The following is a 25,391-nucleotide window of genomic DNA, read 5'->3' as shown; positions in this document are numbered from 1 at the left end:
CACTTGATAAATATATAATATTTACATCGATAATTTTCAAAATCATACATCAAAATGCAGTGGTACCAAATCGTTGCATACTAATGATAAGAAATAATACACCACTCGGTACAATACGTTACCCGATATAAATTAATCTGGACATTGTTCCATATATATATATTTGCATTCATTTTGATAGTTATTAATGTAGGGGAGACCAGTCCCATTAACACACACACACACACACACACACACACAAAGAAGAACAAGAAGAAGATATAAATTGCTAATTTCAAATATGTGTTGGTTTCATGGAATAGCCTCATTTGCTCTTGTATGCTACCTAATTATTCTTTTTTTTTACTTCTTTTTTTACCTTAAGAAAAGCATGGATATATTTTGCAATGGGTCTGATTTGGGATTCTAGGAAGTTTTAAACTTCATAAAGATAGGTGGTAAAACTTTTAGAGCAATACAACACACCCAAAAAATTTATCCAAAATGTTATCAAGAAATACTAATATAAATGTTCAATATGTAGAAATCGTCGAATACTTTATGCTTGTAAAAAATCACGTTGATCGGATATTGATAACTACTTGATTGGATCAGATTTCTGTCAACGGTAAATATAAAAATAAATTGTTGACAAAAATCTGCTTCGATCAAGTAGTTATCGATATCCAAACAATGTGATTTTTATAAAGATAAAGTACTTAACGAGCTCTACATATTGAACGGTTCAGATTATCGAAACAGGACCCGTGGTGGGTCCCACAGGCCCAACAACACCGTCCAGTTCACTTTGTGGATTGACCCTATAAACTATCCCGACATTAATTCCGGTCAGTTCCTACAACAGTCCAGCATAACCTTAAACTGTTCCAACATTAGCTCTGACCAGTTTCTAGAATGGTTCGGCATGACCATAAACTATCTCCTGACATTAACTCCAGCCTCTGATGTTGACCAGGGTCTTATTGGACGCCAACCAGAGTGTTTCCTGGCCATAGATGCTTTGACAACTCTTCTAGGGCAGTTCAATCCTTGTTTTTTTTTCCCTGTCTAGGGTGTGGTGCTGATGTATTAAGCACTTTTTGGACTTTTTTATTTAGTGGACTACTAGATTTGTTCGGTAGCATTTATTTAGATTAGCTGTTGAGTTTTTTCCGGCTTCTTCCAGTCATCCATTGGCAAACTGCGATTGTTGAAGATCTTCACACCAGCTTGAGGGGGAGTGTTGAATATAGAAATTAGAATATTTAGAAATTTTTTATTTTTAGTATTATGTATATAAACTGTGATTGTGTCAATCACTAGTTTAGTATTATTTATTTATTTATGTCGTTTTCTTATTTATATCGTTTCCCAAATTGTATCATGAATCTATTATATATATATATATATGGTCTCTATCTCATTCATGGAAAAGACAAATAATTCTTTTTCTTTTTTTTTTTTTTGTATCAAAGTTAGGTTAAGTACCTAATAATTTTGCTTCACCGGCAGGCGACAGCCTTGCCTTGGCCGCCCTGTGAACCTCAACTCATTCTACTACCATATTTTCTTTCAATATCACTTCATCGTGATCTCTTTTTCTATCCACTAGTTTATTCCTATCATCAAAGGGCATCATGCTTGGTCACTGTGTTCAAGCTAAAGCATGTTATTAATACTAAAAAAGAATAGCAAATAAATTTTTTAATTTAAAACAAACAACAGCATCAATTTATTAGTCAAGCTTAATCAGTCAATTTACTTGATTCTTTGATATTTTCTTATGAATTTACATAATCAAAACAAAACAACAACAAAAAATAATAATAATCACACTTTCAAGGAGAGAAAAAAAAAAAAAAAAAAAAATCATATGATGGATCTGTAACATTCATAACCTAGATAAAATTTAATTATATTATAGAGAGAACATGATACAAAGATCACAAAAGGATCTACACAAATATGTTTGACTAAAAGTAACCGTACTTAAAACAATTCTCCAACTCAACCAGACTGTTTATGTAGATCCCACCGTCTTGTGAGTATATCATTTTCTATAAAAATAATTCGATTACTACCGCTCTATGTCCAAAGGTAAAAAACCAGCACTATAATCAAAGAAATCTTCACTACTATAGGGATTGTGAATGCTTCCTTCATAACTTGATAAAGTTGTTGCTGATTTAGTGTTTTGGTTCAAACTAGCCAATTTTATGATGTTCTCGATCTCTCTCACCACCTCACCCATTGTAGGCCTCTCGGTTCCTGGATCTTTGACACAACTCATTGCTAATTTCACATACCTGTCCAAGCCGTCTAGTGTTGCGTCCAAAGCCGGGCCAAGAATGTCGTGAAGGTTATATGGATCTTTTGACTTGTCTATTGCCTCCTTCATCGCCCTCACAATGTGTTTTCCCCGCTCTATCGACGCTCTTGCAGTCACTAGCTCCAACAGTACTACTCCAAAGCTATAAATGTCACTCTTCTTGGTCAACTGTTGGGTCATGTAATATTCAAGATCCATGTATCCCTATATATAAGAAAAAAAAAAATCAAATTTTTGGAAGTGTAAATCAAAGGAAATATTGTAGCATAAACTAATGAACTCAAAGCTTTCATAGGACATGAATTAGATAACTTCAAGAAACAAGAGATGTACAAAAATCATGAAAATATTTTGTTTTATCAAGACAAGCAAATGCACCAACATTTGAGTTCAGTAGTGTCGACATTACACCGTGTCAAAGAAGATTATGTGTATGTGTACATGTATGTACATGTATGTATGGGCCAAAACCAGAAGATTGTGTGAATGTGAGTGTGTTTGTACGGGCCAGAACTAGAAATCAAAATCAGAATATCTTCTAGAATAAAAAAACATAAACTTCTTTCAATAGTTAGCTTTCTAGGCCACACCCTTCTCAAAGGAACCATATGTGACACTCTTGCGTCATGGACACTCTCGCGTCATGGCAAACGAAATCAAATACGCCAACTTTTCATAGGCGATGAAATTAAAAAAAGGCAACAACCAGATTCCCAAAAAGTCACATATGCTTGCAGGACTTTTTTTTTCCCTCAAAACATTACTTGGGGCTCCATTATGCCTATGTAATTAGCTATTGACATAATGAATGGAAAATTTTGTGAATACACCAATCTTAACCAACTTCTCATATAATCTGGCATATTCTTATAATTGGGAATTTTTTTCTATGACTGCGATAATCTGTACAAACTAGCCTCTGGCTGAATCAAGCGCCATGCTAAAGTCTCATTGTCCAATCCAATTGGAATCTGTTGGGGATTGTGGGCACACCAGGAACACAAACAAGCAATAACACAGGAATTTTAACGTGGTTCGGCAATCCAACCTACGTCCACGGGAGCGATAACACTATATATTAAGAAGAGGAGATCACACACTCAACTCACACTCTCTCTGTTATATAGCTTACTCTCTCTCTCACTCTGATAACACACAGAGTATACACTGTTCTTCACACACTCACTGCTTGCCTCTGCTCTTCACTTCTCTTCTGTATTTATACACAAGGAGAGTGAGGGAGAGGAGACAAACTCACCACCATTTTCTACCTTCTTTAATGGTGAGAGTCAACAATGGCTACAACGGGAAGAGAAGGGAGAAGTACCCAGCTTAGACCTTCACTTCACCTCAGGTGGAAGTCTTTGCATGCCATCCTTCCTTGACTCTCTCCTTTGCTTGCATGGAGTTGGAACAATAATTGGCCTACAGCATGAGGATCACCCCTTTCACATGGGGTGACCTCCAACAGAATCTTGACTTCCCTGCAAAGATTATCCATTGCATTATCATAAGAGATCACACTTACACATATCCCTGTTTTCTCAATTAAGAAACTGAATTATGTTCCAACAATAGCTCATCTTGTAGGGGGACAAAACAAATACTATATCCATTAGTTTTCAATTCGAAACAACAGGGCTAGAGAGGATGAGGTTTCAACAACAAGGCCCTTGGCCCTAATCATTATCTATTTTGGCATGGTACTATTGCTATAATACCATAATTATTCCTTTCTCTGGAGGGTGATAATTACATTTTTGGTCCCCGAAGTATGTTGTTTATATCATTTTGATCCTCAATATTTAAATTGTGTCAATTTAGTCCCCCAATGTATAAAAAGTGTTTCAATTTGTCCCCCCCCAACCTAACTCCATCAATAGGCGTCGTTAAAGTCAGGGATAAATGTGTAAACTCACTTAAAAATTACACTCTTAATTTCTAAAATATATGACCTATACCATAATTGTGAAAATTCATTTAAAAAATTACACTTTTAGTCCTTATTAAATGTGATGTGTGTATCATAACGACATCTATTGATGGAGTTGCATATGGGGGCCAAATTGGAACACATTTGATACCTTGGGAACTAAATCGATACAATTTAAACAATTAGAAATCAAAATGACACAAAATTGACTCAAAATGTAATTAACCCTCACATCTATGTAAATTTCAAGCGTTAAGTTTACATGAGGCAAGTGAAGCAACACAATCTTATTCCAAGTTAATTTTCCGACGCCTTTGGCACATTGCTAAATCAAATAAACCTATATTCTGCACTATTGTTTTATTGTCTTCATTTCTTCCCCTAGATGCTAGCCATTCAATTTATTACTCATAAAGTATGCCATAGGGACCAAGGAAGGCAATAAATAAAGTGTTTAGATTAGATACAGAAAGCCCAGAAATGAATGGAAGTACCTGAAAGATTTTTCTTTAGGTTGTGTTCGGTTCATTAATTTGGAAAGGTAATTGAAAAATGAAAAGAAAAGGTAAGTGAAATGTAAATAAAATACACTTATATTTCACCTACTTTTACACATTTTCTCTTTTTTCTTTTTCTTTTCAACGAACTCATAACCAACAACGTTGACAACATTCTTATGATGAATCCTCGACAGAAGCTCAATCTCAATTTTGAACAATATTAATAATTAAAATTCTAAACATTTTCATATATCTCTAAATATTTTGTCAAAAGACTGAATTGTAATTTTTTTCTCTCTAGACCTCTCCCTCTCCTGCCTCTCTTCTCTGTCATCTCACCTTTTGTTTCTCTCTACCAACAGCAAAAACAGAAAATGCAACCATCATAACAGGCCAACTCAAATTGACAGTAACACCAACCATCAACTCACCAAACCTCCACCATGGTTGCTCACTTCACTTCCATCTGATTAACTTTTCATATCTGATTGGAACCTCTGAAGCATTCCAACACGCCATAACCACACATACATTCAAGAAATGAGACAATGGAATTAATTGGGGTAGTTTCTCTATTTGATTTTTCAGTCAGATTTTACAATTTGTGAATCGTAATAGCAGCAACTGAGTGAAATATTGGTGCAGGACTGCAACTGTTGGTGGGGATGCAAGTTAATATATAATTTCATCAACTTGACAAGGGTATTTGTGGGACAATGAAAAGGTAGAAAACATTCAGAAGTAGATTAAAAGATAAGTATAATTTGTTGAGCAACACAAACATGAAATTGAACTCTCTTCATAAATTAGTGCCCATCCTACCAACTTAATCTATAATTATGATACATAATTTACAACGATATGTTATTTATAAATATAATAAACATGCCAACAATGGTAACATTATAATACACACACCTCAAGAAGGAATGCATCATATGCGAGTTACAACACTTATGGTGTTGATATCACAAAATATCATAATCAAATCATTTTCCGTCATTATTTAACAATTCATAACCAAACACCTTTTAGGCATAACTAAAAATCTCTTCGGTCATAAGTAAAATTACAATAGGTCATAGTTGAGTCATAATTAACATCATAATGTGTCATAACCAAGTCGTAAATAACATCACAGTGAATCATAGCTAAACATCACTTAAGGTGTAACCAAAATAACAATCACAACAGATCATAACTAATACTACAATGAATCATAACTAAATCATAATCAACACCGAGTTACAAGTAAATATCATCAAGGTTGTAACTTGAGCACATGTACACCCATTATTATAGAATTTCCCTGCAAACTAACAAAAAAATTCTATAATAAGGACACATAATATCCATGGTGTGAAAGAAACAGCAATATTGTCATCATGCAAACTAACAAACATTCCCAAGAAACTTAAAACCAAGAAGGAGATGGGTGAGAATCCAAGCCTCTCTTGAAATCTACTAATTGTTGCATATCATCATAAATGAATCAGTAAATCACATTTTCTTTTCTCAATACAACAGAAAATTGAGGGATGATTGCTTAGAACAGAAAATAGTAGCTTATTTATAGAAAAATCACGAGGACTTAGCTTAATATACACACAATTTGTACATCAATATTTTGATTTTGTTTCACTTTTCTCTTCACTTCTTTATAGTCTACCAGACAAGCAACACACCTAAGACTGTCCGACAAAAGAAAGAAAAGCCAAGAATTCATTACAATACGTGGTTTGATTCTTCCCACATGGTACAAACATCAAAAAGCTCACATGTTCTAACACGAAAATGCTTAATAAGACTTGCTGGGGCACCAACCTTTAACGTGCCAAGGCCCTGCTACAAATAATGAGGCTTTCTTTGCTATGAGGATAGTTGCTAGTCCCTTCAAAACCAACTGAAGTGGACACCGAGTCAGTATTAGGGGCAATTTGCTTGATGTTTTCAATCTCTTTTACCACCTCACACATTGTAGGCCTTGCAGCTCCTTCTTCTTCGACACACCTCATTGCCAAATCCACAAATTTCTCTAAACCTTTCACTGCAGTGCCCAAAATGTTTGGATCAAGAATCTCATGAAGATCATATAGATCCTCTGTCTTGTCCATTTTCTGCCACACCTCACTTACAATGTATTTGTCTTTCTCGATCGGCTGTTTCGCAGTTATCAGCTCAATCATTAGCACTCCAAAGCCATAAACATCACTCTTCACAGTCAACTGCTGGGTCATGCAATATTCAGGATCTAAGTAGCCCTACACCAATAAAAAAAATTCTGCTTTTTAATCCAAAATACTAAGCAATATCATGGATCTTCAAAGAACTCAAAACAATTATCCCTCAGTTGTCCACTCCATAAATTTGTTTAAGATTTCTTTTTAGCAAAGATAAAATTATGTGCATCATTTTTTAGCCTAAAAAATACTCTCAATAATATAACTCGAAAACTAAATAATACAATGTCAAAAGACTACTAAATATAGACCAAAACCCGAAAATGAATTAGGAAAACGAATCCTATTAGTATTTGGAAACTAAATCAATACTTATTTAATTTCTAACTAAATAATAATAATAATAGAAAGCCACCAATTACATTTATTGGACCAAAAACAGTTCAGACCCATGGGTTTCACCCTGGATTTCCAAATTCGATAGTGGGCTACCAGCCAATCAAGGGCTACGCTATGTAGATAGTAGGCACTAGGTTTATAGCGATCCCGAGTCTACCCTTGTTGTACAGTGATCCGGACATGTGTCCGTGAATGTTGGTAGTTGTTTCTTTCCTAGTTTGCATCCTCTTTACTTTGTATATTGGGTTATGGGATGTGTTGGGCAGGTTTGTTACAGGTTGGTTGTGCTTGGGAGCCTAGTGTTGCTGCCCAGATTTTTGGTCCTTCGCTCGAGCGAGGAGGTTGTCGCTCGAGCGAGAGTAGTGTTGCCCCGGTTCTGGACCTGAGAGTTGTAGTTTCTGGCTCGAGCGAGCTTTTCGTGGCTCGAGCGGTCTGGGTTTTTCTTCGCTCGATCGAGAACTTCTTGGCTCGAGCGAGAGTTTTCTGTGTCTGGTCGCTCGAGCGACCAACCCTTCGCTCGAGCGAGCGTGTTTTATATCAGCGGACAGCAGCGTCTAAAACATCACTTTTTCACCTCTTTTCTTTGAGCAAAACCTAAATCCGAGCCCCTCTCTCTCTAAACTTACACTCTCTCTAAGATTTCATCTCCCTAGAGTGTGAATCTAGCCTAGGGCCTTTGTTAAAAAGATAGAGGGTGTTGAGAGCTTCGTTTTAATCTGAAAAAGGTGGGATTTGGAGCAAGTTGATCTTCGGGCCTTCATCTCCTTTTTGGCTTAAACTTCGAGGTAGGGATAACCTACTCCTCTCTATGGGTTTTGTCTTTAAATTTTGGTATTTTGAGATGTTGGGCTTGGTTTGGTAATTTTGTGAAAGTTTGGGGCTTTTGTGCAATTATACAAAAGTTGGGGTTTTATTCATAATAAACCTAGATGCATGTTTAGCATGAAAAAAATGGAATGATTGCTGAATCATTGAAGAAAATGGGACCTAAGGGTTGAAATGGTAATTATGGAAAATGGCCTAATTACATTGTTTAATTAATTGGGATAATTAATTGGTGAGAAATGAGGAAAAGAAATGTTGATTGAATATCCATTTGTGCATTTATTTTCTGTTTAGAAATAACTGCTTTGGGCTATCGGTGGAGGATAGTCGTGATTGTTGTAGACAATGTATGTTGATTAGGCAAACTGAAACTAATCAATGGAATGTGTTATGGAACTTGACAGTTGCTGGAATACATTAATTGTTTGTATTGTGTGATTGTATATAGAACCAATGTGTTTATATACGTTATGTGTAGAGGAGGAGATAGGGGATGTACTCCGCGGTTTAGGGGAAGATAGGGGATGTACCTCTAAACCGGATAGGTATTTGGAGGAGATAGGGGATGTACTCCGTAGACAGAGCTCATATGCTTGTCTAGAGAAGTGAAGATAGAGCTCATATGCTTATCTTTGTGAAGTGTGGATACAGCTTGTATGCTTATCTGTGGATATTGTTGATATACATATCTGTTGTAGAGTGTGGATACAGCTTGTATGCTTATCTGTGGATATTGTTGATATACATATCTGTTGTAGAATGTGGATACAGCTTGTATGCTTATCTGTGGATATTGTTGATATACATATCTGTTGAGAATGTGGATATAGCTTTTATGCTTATCTGAATGTGAGATATAGTTTTTATACATATCTGTGGAAATAATGATAGAGCTAGCATGCTTATCTGTTGAAAAAGGGAAAATGAAAAGTAATTGGGACTTGTAAGTCGTTGACATAAATATGTAATTTATGTGATTGTATCAGTGTTGACCAACTATCAATTGCTAATGTTTTAGTCATTGTCCATGGTTGGTTTAGTGTATTTCTACTGGGCTGTGGCTCACCCTATATGGGAATATCATTTTCAGGTGCAGGAAGCATGCCACCTCCAAGGACATAGCTGGGAGGCTAGTGGCGGGCATAGTTTTGTCGTTTTACTTTTGATGTATTACATGTAATTTCAAGCCAAGGGCTTAATGTGTAAACGAGTTAGAACTCTTTGTTGTAACCAAGTGTTAACTTGGAAAGCTGTAAGCCCGTAGGGCATTTTGTTATGAGATTAACATGTAATACTTATGTAACGGAATTCTAATGAATAATAGAAGGTGGTTAGTTTATCTATCAACGCTTGTCTTATTTGTTGGGTTTAATGTTATTATTTTGAGGGCGTTACAAGGTTGGTCTTATCAAATTTATGGGATTATAACCTTTGACGCTCTTCTCATTAATGAAATGGTGTTACCTCCAACACAGTAAGGGATTGGACTGAAAAAAAAGTAGAAAAATTTTCAAGTCATACTGCACAATATCTTTACATAATGAGAAAAATCTGCATTCTCCAATGTCCAATAGTTATCCTTTCTTCAAGATATTCTCTCATGTGATTTCTTCTTTTTCCTTTTTTTGTACCTCAACCAGCTACCACCCAGGAAAAAAAATATATTTACATATTAAAAAGAAATGGCTGTTAATGGGGGAAAATTACATTACTTGTTGTAATTTTTGTTTTCATCGAAACAGAGTAGGGGGTTTAATTTATTTGATTTGGTCCTTCGTTTACCAATCGAGAGCTATGACTAGTTGAGACCAGCTTCAAGAACAGATAGATTTTGATTATAACTAAGGTGCTTTGAAAATCTTTATCCAACTTCTAATTTACAATTATTTGCTGTTCTTTCAAAACTGGGGTTTAGAGAAAAATTTACTGACCATTGTCCCCTTGACTTGAGTGGTAATATGAAAGTTTTTGGGGTCAGCAATACTCATGGACAGACCAAAATCAGAAACTTTTGCATTCAAGTATTCATCCAATAAGATATTGTTTGATTTGATGTCCCCATGTATGATCGGAGGGTTGGCAAGCTCATGCAGATATTGCAAACCTCTTGCTGCTCCAAGGGCTATTTGAAGTCTCCTCATCCAATCCAGCCTGATTCCAGATTTCCCTGCACAGGTAATACACACTTTAATTGTTACTGTTTAGTCGGATGCATGAAGTGCCCAAAAACATAGGTCTGGTAGTGCAGTTTACAAACTCCGGGGATCCCCTTTTTATTATACTTTTTTTCCTGTTCTTTTGGCTAGAGGAGATATGTGAAACATTCAAGTTTCGACTGAGGTTTGAGAAAGATAAACTACAAAAACATTTTCATTTTGGGGCAAAATCTATTTTACCCTCTTGTGGTTTTAACCCCAGAGCACTTTACCTCTCTAACATTTAATTATATGCAAATAGCTATCTCATGGTTTCGGATTAACCTTATGCCATCATTGTTTTCTTTTACTTATCTTCTCTTTCCCTCTCATCTCTGTTTTTTTTTTGCGATAAATAAACGAACTTTATTGAAAAAGTATCAAAATGATGCAAAGAATACAAAACTAAGGCCAAATAATATACGAAATGCTAACTAATCAAGTCATCTACAAAATCTACAAAGGCCAACACATCTGGATCTACTGAAACCGTAATCCAACTATGAAGCACAGTTAACAAACGCCTCTCCATCCATGGAACTAACTGAGACACACCGTAAAAAGTATACCTGTTGCACTCCAACCAAACCAGCCACATTAAACACTGGCCAGCAAGTAACCACGCCTTCCGACGCCTCTTCCCAACCCTCCCCCCAGCCCAACTTTGCAGCACCTCCATCACCGACCTTGGTTGGACCCAAACCAAACTGAAAGTCGCAACAATAAACATCCACAGCCGTGAAGTGACCGGACAATGAATAAACAAATGATCTACCGACTCCGTGTCCCCACAACACATATAGCACCAGTTAACTAAAATATAACGACGCCGAATCAAATTATCAATATTCAAAATACACCCTAAAGCCGCTGTCCAGACAAAAAAAGCTACTTTGGATGGACTCCCAGGCACCCAGGCACACTTCCAAGGAAACAACCCAACCTCCCCACCCACCAATAAATGATAGAATGAAGGCACTGAGAAAACCCCTTTAGACCCCAGATAAACCCAGACCAAAGTATCCTCGTCTCTCCCCTCATAACGTAAACCATATCAAAAACCCCAAAAGGTCCACCTATTGACCCACCAAAATGTTGGAATTAGGAAATAATGATATTATAATTATGGTAGTGTGTATAAAATCTGTGATTATATCAATCATAGATTTAATGACTTTTTTTATCGTCGTTTCCTATTTTGTTTGTTTCCTATTTTGTAATATTGCTTCATTATAAATACAAGGCTTTACCTTATTCATAGATAAGCCAAATAATTCTTTTCATTCTTTTTGGTATCAGAGCCAAAACACAGAAACCCTAGACCACTCCCTCCTCCCTGTCGGCCCCTGTTTTTCACTGCCTAGTAGTTTCTTCATCTTCTTTCTTCTTCCTCGAGCACTCGACAGACCTCCTCTCCCCTCTAGACCACCTGACAGCCTAACCCACCACTCCTAGACCACCTGAAACCACTTACCCACCCTCCTATACCCCTCGGCAGGATTGTATTACACCTGCTGAGGGCTTTGCTGCTGCTAACCAGGTCTCATCCTGGCCTAGAGTACTTCGACACCCTCTTTAGGGTGGTCCAAACCCTTTTTCTCTCTTTTACAGGGTATAGTGCTGATACTTTAAGCACTTTTCTGGACCTCTTTTTGCCTTTTCTTTTTGTGGGCTACCAGGTTTATTCGGTAGCATTTAGCCGTTGAGTTTTTTCCTGCTTTTCTGGTTGTTTACTGAAGGTTTGGAAGAGAATAATTCTTCTCATATATTTCAAACATAATCTGTACATGGCTATAAATAAAGTACAAGAAGTTGACTTCTAAGAATCTAAATAAAGAAACAACCTAATTCTAGCCAACATAAATGAATACAGCTATACAACCTTTAATAAGGAAAGTATAACAGGCTGTTATACATGCTTTATACACCCTAAGAAGATCCATATTCCAACACTCCCCCTCAAGCTGGTGTGTAGATATCATGCATTCCCAGCTTGCTCGTGATTCGCTGAAAACTTAGGCTAGGTAGTCCTTTAGTGAGAATATCAGCTAGTTGATTGGTGGATGATACATGTGGAGTTCTCACTTGACCACTATCAATCTTCTCTTTTATGAAGTGTCTATCCACCTCTACATGCTTGGTTCGGTCCTGCTGAACTGGAATGTGTGCTATGCTAATGGTTGCCTTGTTGTCACAGTAAAGCACCATAGGTTCCTGAAACACAATCTTAAGATCTTTAAGGATCATCTTTACCTAAAGTTCACATATGCCTTGTGCCATGGCTCTAAACTCTGTTTCTGCACTAGAACGGGCCACCACATGTTTCTTGCTTCTTCAAGTAATAAGATTTCCACCTAAGAGGGAACAATAGCCAGAAGTAGATCGTCTATCCACAATAGAACCTGCCCGGTCTGCATCTGTGTAGGCCTCCAACCTTAAATCTTCACTTTTCTTGAACAATATACCTTTTCCGGGAGCTGCCTTCAAATATCTCAAAATTCGGTATACAGCATCTAAATGAGATTTAAGTGGAGCATGCATAAATTGACTTACCACACTAACAGCATATGCAATATCTGGTTGTGGGTGATAGGTAAATAAGCTTTCCCACCAACCGTTGATAGTTTCCTCTGTCAACAAGTTGATCTCCATTAGCCTCTCCCAATCTGTGATTCTGCTCAATAGGAGTCGCGGCTGATTTACATCCAACCATGCCAGTTTCCTTAAGCAAGTCTTGTATATACTTCCTTTGAGAAATCACCAACCCTTGTTTTGATCTTGCTACCTCAATTCCCAAAAAATACCGAAGTTTACCCAAATCTTTAATCTCAAATTCCCTAGCCAAGTAGGCTTTCAGTCCCATAATCTCTTCTTGATCATCTCTAGTGACCACAATATCATCAACATAAACAATCAATGCAGTAAGCTTCCCTTGATGTGAATGTTTAATGAACAAAGTATGATCACCTTGACTTTGACGATAGTCTCTTTTCACCATAGTTCTCATGAATCTTCCAAACCAAGCCCAAGGAGATTGTTTAAGTCCATATAAAGACTTTCTGAGCTTGCACACCTTGTTTGACCATGTCTGTTTTCCATACCCAGTTGGGATATCCATAAATACTTCTTCCTCTAGGTCTCTGTGAAGGAAAGCGTTCTTTACATCAAACTACAGTAGTGGCCAATCAAAGTTTGTTGCCAATGAGAGAATGATCCGGACAGTGTTCATCTTGGCCACCTGTGCAAAAGTCTCTTGGTAATCGATCCCATATGTCTGGGTATACCCTTTTGCCACTAATCGGGCCTTGTACCTTTCCAAAGTTCCATCGACTTTGTACTTGATGGTAAAAATCCACTTGCACCCCACATTTTTTTTTTTTTTTTTTCCTTTTGGCAATTCTACTATCTCCCAGGTTTGATTTTTCTCTAAGGCTCTCATCTCCTCATTCATGGCTTCCCTCCATGGTTTCAATTTAATAGCTTCTTGGACACTATTGGGAACTTCATGGGAAGACATTTGGGTGACAAAAGCTTGATACTAAGGCGAGAGATGCTGAAAGGAAACAAATTAAGATATAGGGTGACGAGTCCAAGTTCTAACATCTTTTCTAATGGCAACAGGCAATTCCAAGTCTTCATGAGAATCAAAAACCTGAGTTTCAATTTCATTACTTGTTTCAAGATCAATGCTTGGATCATGTGAGCTGATTTTGAGCTTCTTCCTTCTGGAATATACCTTGGTGATAGGTGTCTTGAGTCTCTAATCCTTGGTCTCTGGAGAGTCTATAGTGCTCAATGGATTCTATTCAGGACTCACATTTAGTTTAGGAGAAGACATATTTGAAGTAGGAGGACTATCTGGATTAGACGAAGAAGGCAAATCAGAACTAGCACTTGGTATGGGAATAGATACCACACTCGGAATAGGCAACGAATGATCAACCTCTAACCAGCTATCTTCTCCTAAACTCTCCCCCTGAAGATAGGTGTCCCCAAAATGAGGTTGGTGTTCTACAAAGGTAACATCCGAAGTGGTGTATTTCCTTTTTGTTGGAGGGTGATAACACTTACAGCCCTTTTAAGTAGGAGAGTACCTCAAGAATACACATTTGATAGCCGTAGGATCAAGTTTACCCCGTAAATGACTATGAACATGCGCATAGCAAGTACATCCGAATAGTTTTGGAGATAAGGACCCAACCCCTTGGAAATCTGGAAACAAGGAAGAGAGTTTACTCATGGGAGATTGAAACTGAAGAACTCTTGATGGCATTTGGTTTGTCAAGTATGCAGCAGTGAGTACTGCTTCCTCCCAATAGGTTTTAGGAACTTTCGTTTGGAAAAGAAGGGACCTAGCAACTTCAAGAAGATGTCGGTTCTTTCTTTCTACAATTCCATTTTGTTGGGGTGTGTCAACACAAGATGAGTGATGTAGGATGCCCTCATTTGCAAGATAAGTAATGAGATCTTGATTGAAGTATTCCTTGCCATTATCAGATCAAATTGTGTGTATTTTTGTCCCATACTGAGTGCTAATGAATTTGTGGAATAGAGGAAAAAGAGTGGAAATTTCCAATTTGGACTTCATAAGAAAGACCCAGTAGTACGAGTGTAATCATCTATAAATGAGACAACCCACCGAGAACCAAAAATATTTGGAATACGAGAAGGGCCCCAAACATCCGAATGTATTAAACTAAATGGAGATAACATTTGTGGAGTTTTCAAAGGAAAGGATACGCGATGATGTTTGGCCAATTCACAAATTTCACAATGAAATTTCCCCACTTTATTATTCATGAACAAGGAAGGAAACATTTTTTCCAACAAAGGAAAAGGAGGGTGTCCTAATTGTCTATGCCAGAGCCAAACTTGATCATCTTTTTGTTGAAAAGTAGTAGAGACCAAGTATAAGCCGTCCTTCAATTCAGCATGACCAATCATCTTCCCCGTAGCAGGGTCCTGAAAATTGTAACCAGAGGAAGTAAATAAAACTGAACATTTTAAATTGTCAGGGAGTTTTCCTACAGACAGCAAATTATAAGATAAATTTGGAACATAGAGGATTGATTTTAGGCACAAAGTGGGTGATAGTTGGATGTTTCCTTTTCCGGCAATGGAGGACAAGGAACCATCAGTGACTTTGATTTTTTGTTTTCTTAAACATGGGATATATGTTGAAAAATAATTGAAGGTGCTGGTCATGTGATCTGATGCACCAGAATCAACTATCCAGATACTAGAATTGACACTCTTAGAGGTGATTAAGGCAAAGCTATTACCTGATTGGACCATGGAGCAAGAACCTGAAATTGGAGTCAAGTTTGTGGTTTGATTAGCAACTTGATTTAGCAACTGTTTCATCCTTTCAACCTCACTTTTGCTGAACCCCATAGCTTCCTTATAGTCATCTCCAGCCACAGTTTGATGAGCTGGACCTGATTTTTCTGCCTGACTTCCTCCTTTGCTGCCAATTCCCTTCAAGCCTTGTGGTTTTCCATGCAGTTTCCAGCACATCTCCCTGGTGTGGCGTGGTTTGTGATAGTAATCACACCACATCTTCTTTCTATCCAGATTTTTCTTTCCTTCATTCCTTCCCCAAGCAGCTTTTGATGCAGCCAAGGCCGAATTCTCACTAGTAGGCTTATCCAGCATCACCACCTGCCTACTTGCTTCTCCTCGAACAATTGAGAAAACCTCATTCAGGGATGATAAGTTCTCCCTGTCCAAAATTCTGCCTCTAATCTGATCAAATTCACCATTTAACCCCGCAAGGAAATCAAATATTCTTTCTTCTTCAAGTGCTTCTTGCAGCTTCGCAGCGTCCATGCTACACACCATCTCAATCCTTTGATAATGGTCTAGTTCCAACCAAAGGCTCTTGATGGTATTGTAGTATTCAATGACACTGGAAGATCCTTGTTTTGTGTTGTGAATCTTCGTTTTCAGTTCATAGATATGAGCTTTCATACCTACATTAGAGTAAGTTTGGGCAGCAGCTTCCCAAATGTCCTTAGTCGTTTAAAGGAACATGTAAGTCTTCCCAATTTCTGGTTGAATAGAGTGGAGTAGGCATGACATAATCATGGAATTCTCCACATCCCAAGTCTTGAAATTGGGATCGGTTGGCTTTGGTGGAGGATCTGTGAGATATTCTAACTTCCCTCCACCTTTGATTGTCAACATTGCTGATTGTGACCATTCAAGGTAATTGGTCGCATTCAGTTTTGTTGAAGCAATTTGGAGGCTCAAATTTTCAGATGTTGTAAGGGCTTTTGGGGCTGAAGAAGATGCATCTGTAACCTCAGACATGATTCAATGAAGGAATCAGTGGGCAGCAAGACAAAAACTGATCTGAAGAGGACACATAAACAGGTTTTTGAGGCTGTAGAAGGGACTAACTATTCTTCTGAATCCAAGATGGCAAAAGACAGCAACAATCAGAGGAATATAACAGAAATTCTGAATGGCAATGAAGGCCACAGTGAATCAGCTATGAAGGCTGAATAATCCTAGCAATGAAGGCTAGGTTAAGAGGCGGCTAGGGTTAGGGTTTCTAAACCTGCTCTAATACCATGAAGGTTTGGAAGAGAATAATTCTTCTCATATATTTCAAACATAATCTGTACAGGGCTATAAATGAAGTACAAGAAGTTGACTTCTAAGAATCTAAATAAGGAAACAACCTAATTCTAGCCAACATAAATGAGTACAACTAATAAAGAAAGAACAACAGGCTGTTATACAGGCTTTATACACCCTAAGAAGATCCATATTCCAACATTTACTTGGATTGTGTTGCAGTATTGCTGTCTATTTCAACCCTCATCATCTCCCATGGATAACTCATCTTATGCCATTCCTACTGAGGTATCTACTACGGTCTCCACCAAACCTGTGCCTATTCCAAGTACTGATTTTTCCCTTTCCCATTACACTCGTATTCATCGTATTACGAGTTGAATGAGAAAAATTTTGCTGCTTGGAGCCATTCCCTTTAACCCTATTTTGGGGTAAAGGGAAAGGCTCATTGGCTTTTATCTACTATTACCCAGCCAGCTACGATAGACCCTATACGTGCTCAGTGGGATATCGATAACTACACTATATTGGGATGAATGTTCAATTTTATAAAAGATCGGATTTATCATATGTTCCTTTATTGCAATACAGTTCTGAGTTTGCAGCAAGCATTGTCGCAGATGTTCGCTCATGCTCACAATGATGCACGCATCTTCAAGCTTTATCAGGATATAGCCCGGGCCTCTCAGTTCTCTCTTGGCCTTTCTGTAGCTGAATTCTTTGGATATCTTCAGGCTCGTTGGAAGGAACTTACTCAATATGAGCCTTTGACTGACCTGTCACCAGAAGCCGCCTCCCTTGTGTCCAAGAGGCTTGCTTGACAGCACACTTATCAGTTTCACTTAGAAAATATGAGGAAGAAGAACTCCGAAAATATGGGGAAGAAGGAATATATTTCTGTTATATTCAAAAACTTCTTATCTTACAAGACCAAATGACACTCCTTATATAGGAGATATTACAAACATCATTATAACCCATTATATGTCACTTACATATTATATATTACCACTATCTACCACCATCATATTATATACATGCCACTATCTTCCACCAACACCACTATCATATTCTATACATGCCACTATCTTCCACCAACACCACTATCATATTATATACATTAACACAAATTTCCAACACTCCCCCTCAAGCTGGTTTGAAGATATTTTCCATAGCCAGCTTGCTAGTCAGCTTATCAAATTGCTTCTTGTGTAGTCCCTTCGTTAGCACATCAGCTAATTGTTCACCTGTTGGAAGGTAGGTCATACAGATTATGCCAGCATTGATTTTCTCCTTGATGAAATGTTTATCCACTTCTATATGTTTTGTGCGATCATGTAGAACTGGATTATGAGCTATAGATATAGCTGCTTTGTTGTCACAATAGACCTTCATAGGTGTCGGGTGAGAAAGCTTTAATTCTTCAAGAATTCTTTTAATCCACATTACTTCACAGATTCCATGGACAACAGCTCTGAACTCTGCTTTTGCACTACTTCTAGCTACCACATTCTGTTTTTTACTCCGCCATGTAACTAGGTTCCCACCTACAAAGGAGCAGTATCCGGATGTTGATCTCCTGTCTGTAACACTTCCTGCCTAGTCTGCATCTGTGTATACTTCAACTTGAAGATGTCCATGTTTCTTGAACAGTAAGCCTCTCCCTGGAGTTCCTTTCAAATATCTTAAGATCTTATAAACGGCCTCAAAGTGCTCTGCCCCTGGTGAGTGCATGAACTGACTTACCATGCTGACTGCAAAGGCAATATCAGGCCGCGTATGAGACAAGTAAATCAATTTCCCTACAAGTCGTTGATATTGTTCCCTCTCTTTGACTTCTTCAGCCTTAGCAGCTTGTAACTTCAAGTTAGGCTCGATCGGAGTCTCCACAATCTTACAACCAAGCATACCTGTTTCTCCAAGGAGATCAAGAACATATTTTCTCTGATTAACGAATATACCTTCCTTGGATCTTGCAAATTCCATTCCGAGGAAATACTTGAGGGCTCCCAGATCCTTAATGTGAAATTCTTTTGCAAGTTTCTCTTTAAGGGCTGCTAACTCTGCTTCATCATTACCAGTTAAAATGATGTCATCAACATAAACAATCAAAATTGCAATTTTACTGTCTTTTGAATGTTTATAAAATATTGTGTGATCTGCTTGACTCTGCGAGAAGCCACAACTGATAACTGCCTTCCCAAAGCGTTCAAACCACGCTCTTGGTGATTGTTTGAGGCCGTATAATGACTTGTTCAATTTGCATACTCTGTCGCTTCCAAGTCTCTGCTCAAATCCCGGCGGTAGGCTCATGAACACCTCCTCTTCAAGATCACCATTGAGAAATGCATTTTTAATGTCAAGTTGATGTAGAGGCCAATCTGAATTTACTGCAAGAGATAACAGTACTCTGATGGAATTTATTTTAGCAACAGGAGCAAACGTCTCCTGATAGTCGATCCCATAAGTTTGAGTGAAGCCTTTAGCCACCAGTCTCGCCTTGTATCTCTCAACGCTTCCATCTGCGTTACATTTTATCGTAAACACCCATTTACACCCAACTGTTTTCTTGTCTTTGGGTAGATCAACTATCTCCCAAGTACCATTTCTCCTTAAAGCATTCATCTCCTCCATGACTGCTAATTTCCAATTCGGATCATCCAATGCTTCCTGTATATTCCTTGGAACAAACAAGTGTGAAATCCTAGATGTGAAAGCTCTATGATTTTTAGACAGTCTTTGATAGGAGAGGTAATTTGCAATAGGATGTTTAATGCAATTTCGGACACCTTTCCTAATTGCTATAGGAACATCAAGGTCGGAAATAGAAGGAATAGGATTACCTAAAATTTCGATGCCAGAACTCGGGTGGACATTCGGGTCATTAGGATGGACATTCGGGTCATTATTCCTCAGATGAAATCGCTTCCTAGTATAAACCTGAAGCTCAGGATTTAGATCATTTTGTAGTGCTTCTCCCCCTAAACAAGAATCTTCTTGACTAGGCACCATAGAACTTGGTTATCCTAAGTGATCATTATCAGACAGATGTGGTTTTTGTGTAGGATAAATGACATTGGGGAGCGGGATAGAAATATCCCAAAAATGGTCTTCTACTCCACGTGTCTCCCCCTGAAGAGAAGTGTTGGGGAAATAGGATTTTGTTTCCACAAATGACACATCCATACTCACATGAAATTTCTTGGTTTGAGGATCGAAACACTTATACCCCTTTTTGTTTGAGGAATAACCCAAAAAAACACATTTTATAGCACGGCGGTCAAGTTTTGAACGAAATTGACTGGGAACATGAACATAGGCAGTACATCCAAAAACTTTGGCGGGTAAATCAGAAAACAACCTCGTGTCAGGAAAAAAAGTTTTGAGACAATCAAAAGGTGTTTTGTATGTTAACACCTTTGTAGGCATCCTGTTTATCAAATAAGAGGCTGTTAAAATTGCTTCACTCCATAAATATTTAGGAACATGCATGTAAAACATTATAGCACGTGCTACTTCAAATAGATGTTTATTTTTTCGTTCTGCAATGCCATTTTGTTGAGGGGTATCCCGACATGTAGATTGATGAAAAATTCCTTTTTTTTCCAAAAACTCACCCAACTGCTCATTGAAATATTCTGTTCCATTATCAGAATGTAAAATACCAATTTTGGTTTGAAATTGGTTTTCAATCATATTGTAAAAATTTGTGAATAAATTTTTCACGTCAGATTTTTTATTCATCAAATAAATCCAACATAAGCGGGTATGGTCATCAATAAATGTAACAAACCATCTTTTACCAGAAAGAGTAGTGATTTTAGAAGGGCCCCAAACATCACTATAAATCAAATAAAAAGGTTTGGAAGCCTGGTAAGGTTTTGGCAAATAAGTAGAGCGATGAAATTTTGCAAAAATGCAACTTTCACAATGAAAAGAAGAACAATCAATCCCTTTAAATAATTCTGGAAATAAATGTTTTAGATAAAGAAAACTAGGATGTCCTAGCCTATAGTGCCATAGCATTATTTTTTCTCGAACAGAGATTGAACTAGTACTATTAAAGCTCTGAGCTTTTTTATTACTAACAGGTACTTCATCAAAGTAGTAAAGACCTTCAAGCATCCTAGCACGCCCAATCATCATCCCCGAGTTCTGGTCCTGAAATTCACAATGGGATTCAAAAAATGTAACACGACAATTAGAATCCTTAGATAGTTTACTGACAGACAAAAGGTTACAGGCTAAGTTGGGGACGTGAAGAACAGCATTGAGATTAATTTTCTCAGTTAGTTTAATAAATCCTTTTCCTGCAATAGGTGAAAAACTACCATCGGCTATTCTGATTTTGTCATGACCAGAACAAGGGAAATAGGTACTAAATAAATGGGAAAAACTAGTCATGTGATCGGAGGCACCGGAATCTATGATCCACGGAGAGAAGTTTAGGCAAGAGAAGGCTTTAGGATTTCTACCTGTTTGTGCCAACAAAACACTAGGAGTACCGGATGAGGAGTTGGATTTTATCAGCTTTAAGAGTTGATCAATCTGCTCTTTGTTGAAGGGACCTGAATCGGCTTCATTAGCGGTAGGAAAGCCACGATTCTTCTCTCCTTGTTTGCTGCTTTTCCAGTTGACTGGTTTGCCATGGATCTTCCAACACGTTTCGCGTGTATGGCGAGGCTTGTTGCAAAAATCACACCAGACCCGTGGCTTATCATCAAACCTGCGCTGGTAATTTGCAGCCTTGTTGGCCGCAGCATCGCTAATTAAAGCAGAAATTTTAATTGATTCACCAGTACCTTTTTTCTTAAGCATGACGCTCCTTCGGCTCTCTTCCCTTCTGACTTCGGCAAATACTTCGCCAATGGATGGGAGAGGAGGTCTGCCAATAATTCTTCCTCGCACTTCATCGAACTCAATGTTGAGGCCGGCAAGAAACTTGTAAATACGGCTGTCTTCCACAGTTTTCTTGTGGTGGTTGCAGTCGTCAACCGATTTCCATTCGTATGTGTTGAAGATGTCAAGATCCTGCCACAACCTTTTCAACGAATTGAAATATTTGGTGACGGAATCATCTCCTTGATGAATCTCTCCCAACTTCAAAGTTAATTCGAAAACTTGAGATTGATTTCCTAGGTCAGAATACATCTGACTAACATTATCCCACAACTCTTGTGCAGTAGTATAGCACATGTAATTAGAGCTTATATCCTCCTCCATGGAATTGACCAACCATGTCATAACCATGGAGTTTTCAGCGTCCCAACTGTCGAACAGCGGATCATTAACAGCAGGAGCCTTCTTGTCACCAGTGATGTAACCGATCTTTCCTTGCCCACGGATATACATCTGGACAGATTGTGACCAGTGGAGAAAATTATCACCATTTAGGCGGATGGTGGTGATTTGGACAGAGTGAGAGTTGGACGTTTTCACTGGAATGGCAGCGGCAGGGGTTGAAGTGGTTTCGGACGTGACTTCCGACATGGCTATGATGGTTTTAGGGCTGCTGTGTTTTTTGTTGCTCTGATACCAACTTAGAAAATATGAGGAAGAAGAACTCCGAAAATATGGGGAAGAAGGAATATATTTCTGTTATATTCAAAAACTTCTTATCTTACAAGACCAAATGACACTCCTTATATAGGAGATATTACAAACATCATTATAACCCATTATATGCCACTTACATATTATATATTACCACTATCTACCACTATCATATTATATACATGCCACTATCTTCCACCAACACCACTATCATATTCTATACATGCCACTATCTTCCACCAACACCACTATCATATTCTATACATGCCACTATCTTCCACCAACACCACTATCATATTATATACATTAACACAAATTTCCAGCAGTTTCTCATGGGTTTAAACTCTTAATTTAAATCTCTTTGAATTCAAATTCTAAGCACATCACCCATGCCATCTCTTTATGAGGCTTTTGCCACTATTGATAGTGATGAGCGTCACCGATTATTGGTTCAGCCTAGTGTTGCTTCAGTCCCTTCAGTTTTAGCAGATCAGATGGCTCTTGTTGCGAGTTCTGGTTCTGGGAGTTCCACCGATTCTGTTACTTGTCATTATTGTGGTGCGCCTGGACATGTCAAAGCCCGTTGCTTCAAATTTCATCCTGAGTTGAGGCAACGCCCTTCTCGTCCTCGTGGTCCTGCCCCACGTGGTTCTGGCTCTGCTCGCACTGTTGCATTGGTAGACGTTGCCCCTGCTTCTGAGCCTCCTAATGTCCCTAATCTACAGCAGTTATAGACTCAGATTGGTCAACTTCAGGCTCAACTTGGGTCCCTCGCCATTGGTTCTCTTGGTCCATCATCCTTTACTGCCACCCTTACTACAGGTACTTCTACTGCTTTCCATGTTCGATCTGCTAGTCTTTCATGGATTTTGAATTCTGGATTCTGGGGCTAATGATCATATGACTAGTGAGTTTTCTTTTCTTTCCTCTCCTGAACCCACCACTGCTGCCCAATCTGTGTGTCTTGCTGATGGTTCTCGCTCTTTTGTCCAACATAAGGGTGTTGTGTCTTTATCCCCTAACATCACTTTATCTTCTGTGTTGCATGTTCCCAAGTTTGCTTATAATCTTTTATCAGTTAGTCATCTTGCTAAAACCTTTAACTGCGCTGTCATCTTCTTACCTTCTTCGTGTCTTCTACAGGACTTGAGTTCGAAGACAATTTTTGGCAAGGGATATAAGCCCGTCGCGCTATACTACTTTGGGGATCCACTGGACCAGCCTTCTTCGACTTTAGCTAATTTTCAGACGTCTGTTTTGCCTCCTTCTATATCTTGTGTTTTTTCTGTTCAAACTTTAGAGTTATGGCACGCCCGTATGGGTCATGTTCATTTTCAATATTTATGTCAACTTTTCTCTTTATTAAATAAAGCTTGCAAGGATTCTAAAGTTCATTGTGTTACTTGTGAGTTGTCTAAACATATCTGTACTAGTTATATACCACATATGACACGGGCCCCTAGTGTTTTTGACCTTATTCATTCTGATATTTGGGGTCCCTCTCCTGTTCCTGCTTTTTCAAGTCATCGTTATTATGTGACTTTTATTGATGATCACACTAGGTGCACTTGGGTCTATTTACTTCGCTGCAAGTCTGATGTGTTTTCCATCTTCATTTAGTTTTTGCAAATGGTTAAGACAATTTCATACAGTTGTTAGGACCATCCGCTCTGATAATAGTGGAGAATATATCTCCAACGAGTTTTGTTCCCACCTTAATCGAACGGGTATTCTTCAGCAATTTACATATCCTCGTACCCCTGAACAAAATGGTGTAGCTGAACATAAAAACCATCATATTATGTTTGTCGTACGTTGTCTTCTTCGTGGTATGCGTGTGCCTAAGTCTTATTGGCACATGATTGTTCTTACTGTTGTCTATCTCATTAATAGGACTCCTAGTCGTGTGTTACATGGCCTTACCCTATTCCATATTCTTATGCCTAATACTATCCTTTTTTCTCTTTTACCTCGTGTTTTTGGGTGTACATGTTTTGTTCAAGACCAACGTCCCACTCGCACCAAGTTAGATGAAAAGTCTGTTCATTGTGTCTTTTTGGGGTATTCTTCCATGTCTAAAGGATATAGATGTTTTGATCCTGTGTCCCGTCACATTCACCACACTCTATATGTTACTTTTTGTAAGGATCTTCTTTTTTTTATTCCTAACCCCCCGTTGTAGGTTTCCCCTTCAGATACTTCGAGTGTCCGCCCGGTTCCCATTTTAGATGAGGTTGCGGATGAGATTGCCCCCCTCTCTCTTATCCTCCACCTTCGACTCCTTCCCTCCCCCCCCCCATTGCAGGTATACTCTCGCTTTCCTCGTTCGCAGCCCCCTTCTGCCACCTCTCCGAATCTTGGGTTAGGTAATTATTCCCCTTTACATACATCTCCTTCCTTTCCTCGTCGTAATCCTCCCCGGGATCGACATCACCCTGACCGTTGGGGTTATCTGTTCCAGTACCTCATATGACAGGGTTTCAGACTTATATCATTCTTTCCTTGGCAAGCTTGAGTTCGAGTCTATTCCTCGGTCTGTGTTAGAGGCCCTTCAGAATCCAAAATGGGTAGCAGTCATGCAGACTGAAATGGCAGCTTTAGAACAGAATCATACTTGGGATTTGGTTCCTTTAACTTATGGGGAGAGTACTGTGGGTTGTAAATGGGTCTTTGCTATTAAGTACCTACCTGATGGCTCCATTGACCGTTATAAGGCCCGCTTATCGGCCAAGGGCTTCACTCAAGTTCCTGGCAAGGATTTTGGTGCTACCTTTGGCCCAATTGCCAAGCTTACATCTGTTCGTCTACTCATCTCCCATGTAGCATCCTATTCTTGGCCCCTTTATCAACTTGATGTCAAGAATGCCTTTCTACATAGGAATCTTCTTGAGACGATTTATATGACCCCTCCTCCTG

The 25,391-nt window shown here is 38.4% G+C and overlaps 3 protein-coding genes across 3 annotated transcripts in view; all 3 read right to left on the bottom strand.

Moving 5' to 3' along the window:
* Positions 1-1,880: 1,880 nt before the first annotated feature.
* LOC145790550 (leucine-rich repeat receptor protein kinase HPCA1-like) lies at positions 1,881-3,695 on the bottom strand. The gene is made up of 2 exons (XM_082868618.1): positions 3,567-3,695; positions 1,881-2,512 (listed from the first exon to the last, which is right to left on the bottom strand). Exons 1-2 carry the CDS (start codon positions 3,570-3,572, stop codon positions 2,057-2,059), a joined length of 462 nt encoding a protein of 153 aa, XP_082724744.1. The 5' UTR covers positions 3,573-3,695; the 3' UTR covers positions 1,881-2,056.
* Positions 3,696-6,287: 2,592 nt separating this feature from the next.
* LOC114272986 (leucine-rich repeat receptor protein kinase HPCA1) overlaps positions 6,288-25,391 on the bottom strand; it is a 41,293-nt gene continuing 22,189 nt past the window's right edge. The window contains exons 18-19 of the mRNA XM_082868619.1: positions 10,077-10,312; positions 6,288-7,002 (exon numbers count right to left, since the gene is read on the bottom strand). Coding sequence (XP_082724745.1) covers positions 6,568-7,002; positions 10,077-10,312 — 671 coding nt within the window. The 3' untranslated portion in view covers positions 6,288-6,567. The remainder of the gene's footprint in view (positions 7,003-10,076; positions 10,313-25,391) is intronic.
* LOC145790549 (uncharacterized) lies at positions 15,124-16,459 on the bottom strand. The gene is made up of 2 exons (XM_082868617.1): positions 15,623-16,459; positions 15,124-15,302 (listed from the first exon to the last, which is right to left on the bottom strand). Exons 1-2 carry the CDS (start codon positions 16,308-16,310, stop codon positions 15,268-15,270), a joined length of 723 nt encoding a protein of 240 aa, XP_082724743.1. The 5' UTR covers positions 16,311-16,459; the 3' UTR covers positions 15,124-15,267.

This window comes from Camellia sinensis, chromosome 5 (genome assembly GCF_055761805.1).
Source record: "Camellia sinensis isolate YWXY chromosome 5, ASM5576180v1, whole genome shotgun sequence".
NCBI classification, from domain to species: Eukaryota; Viridiplantae; Streptophyta; class Magnoliopsida; order Ericales; family Theaceae; genus Camellia; species Camellia sinensis.
This window is presented reverse-complemented; position numbering and strand designations above follow the sequence as displayed.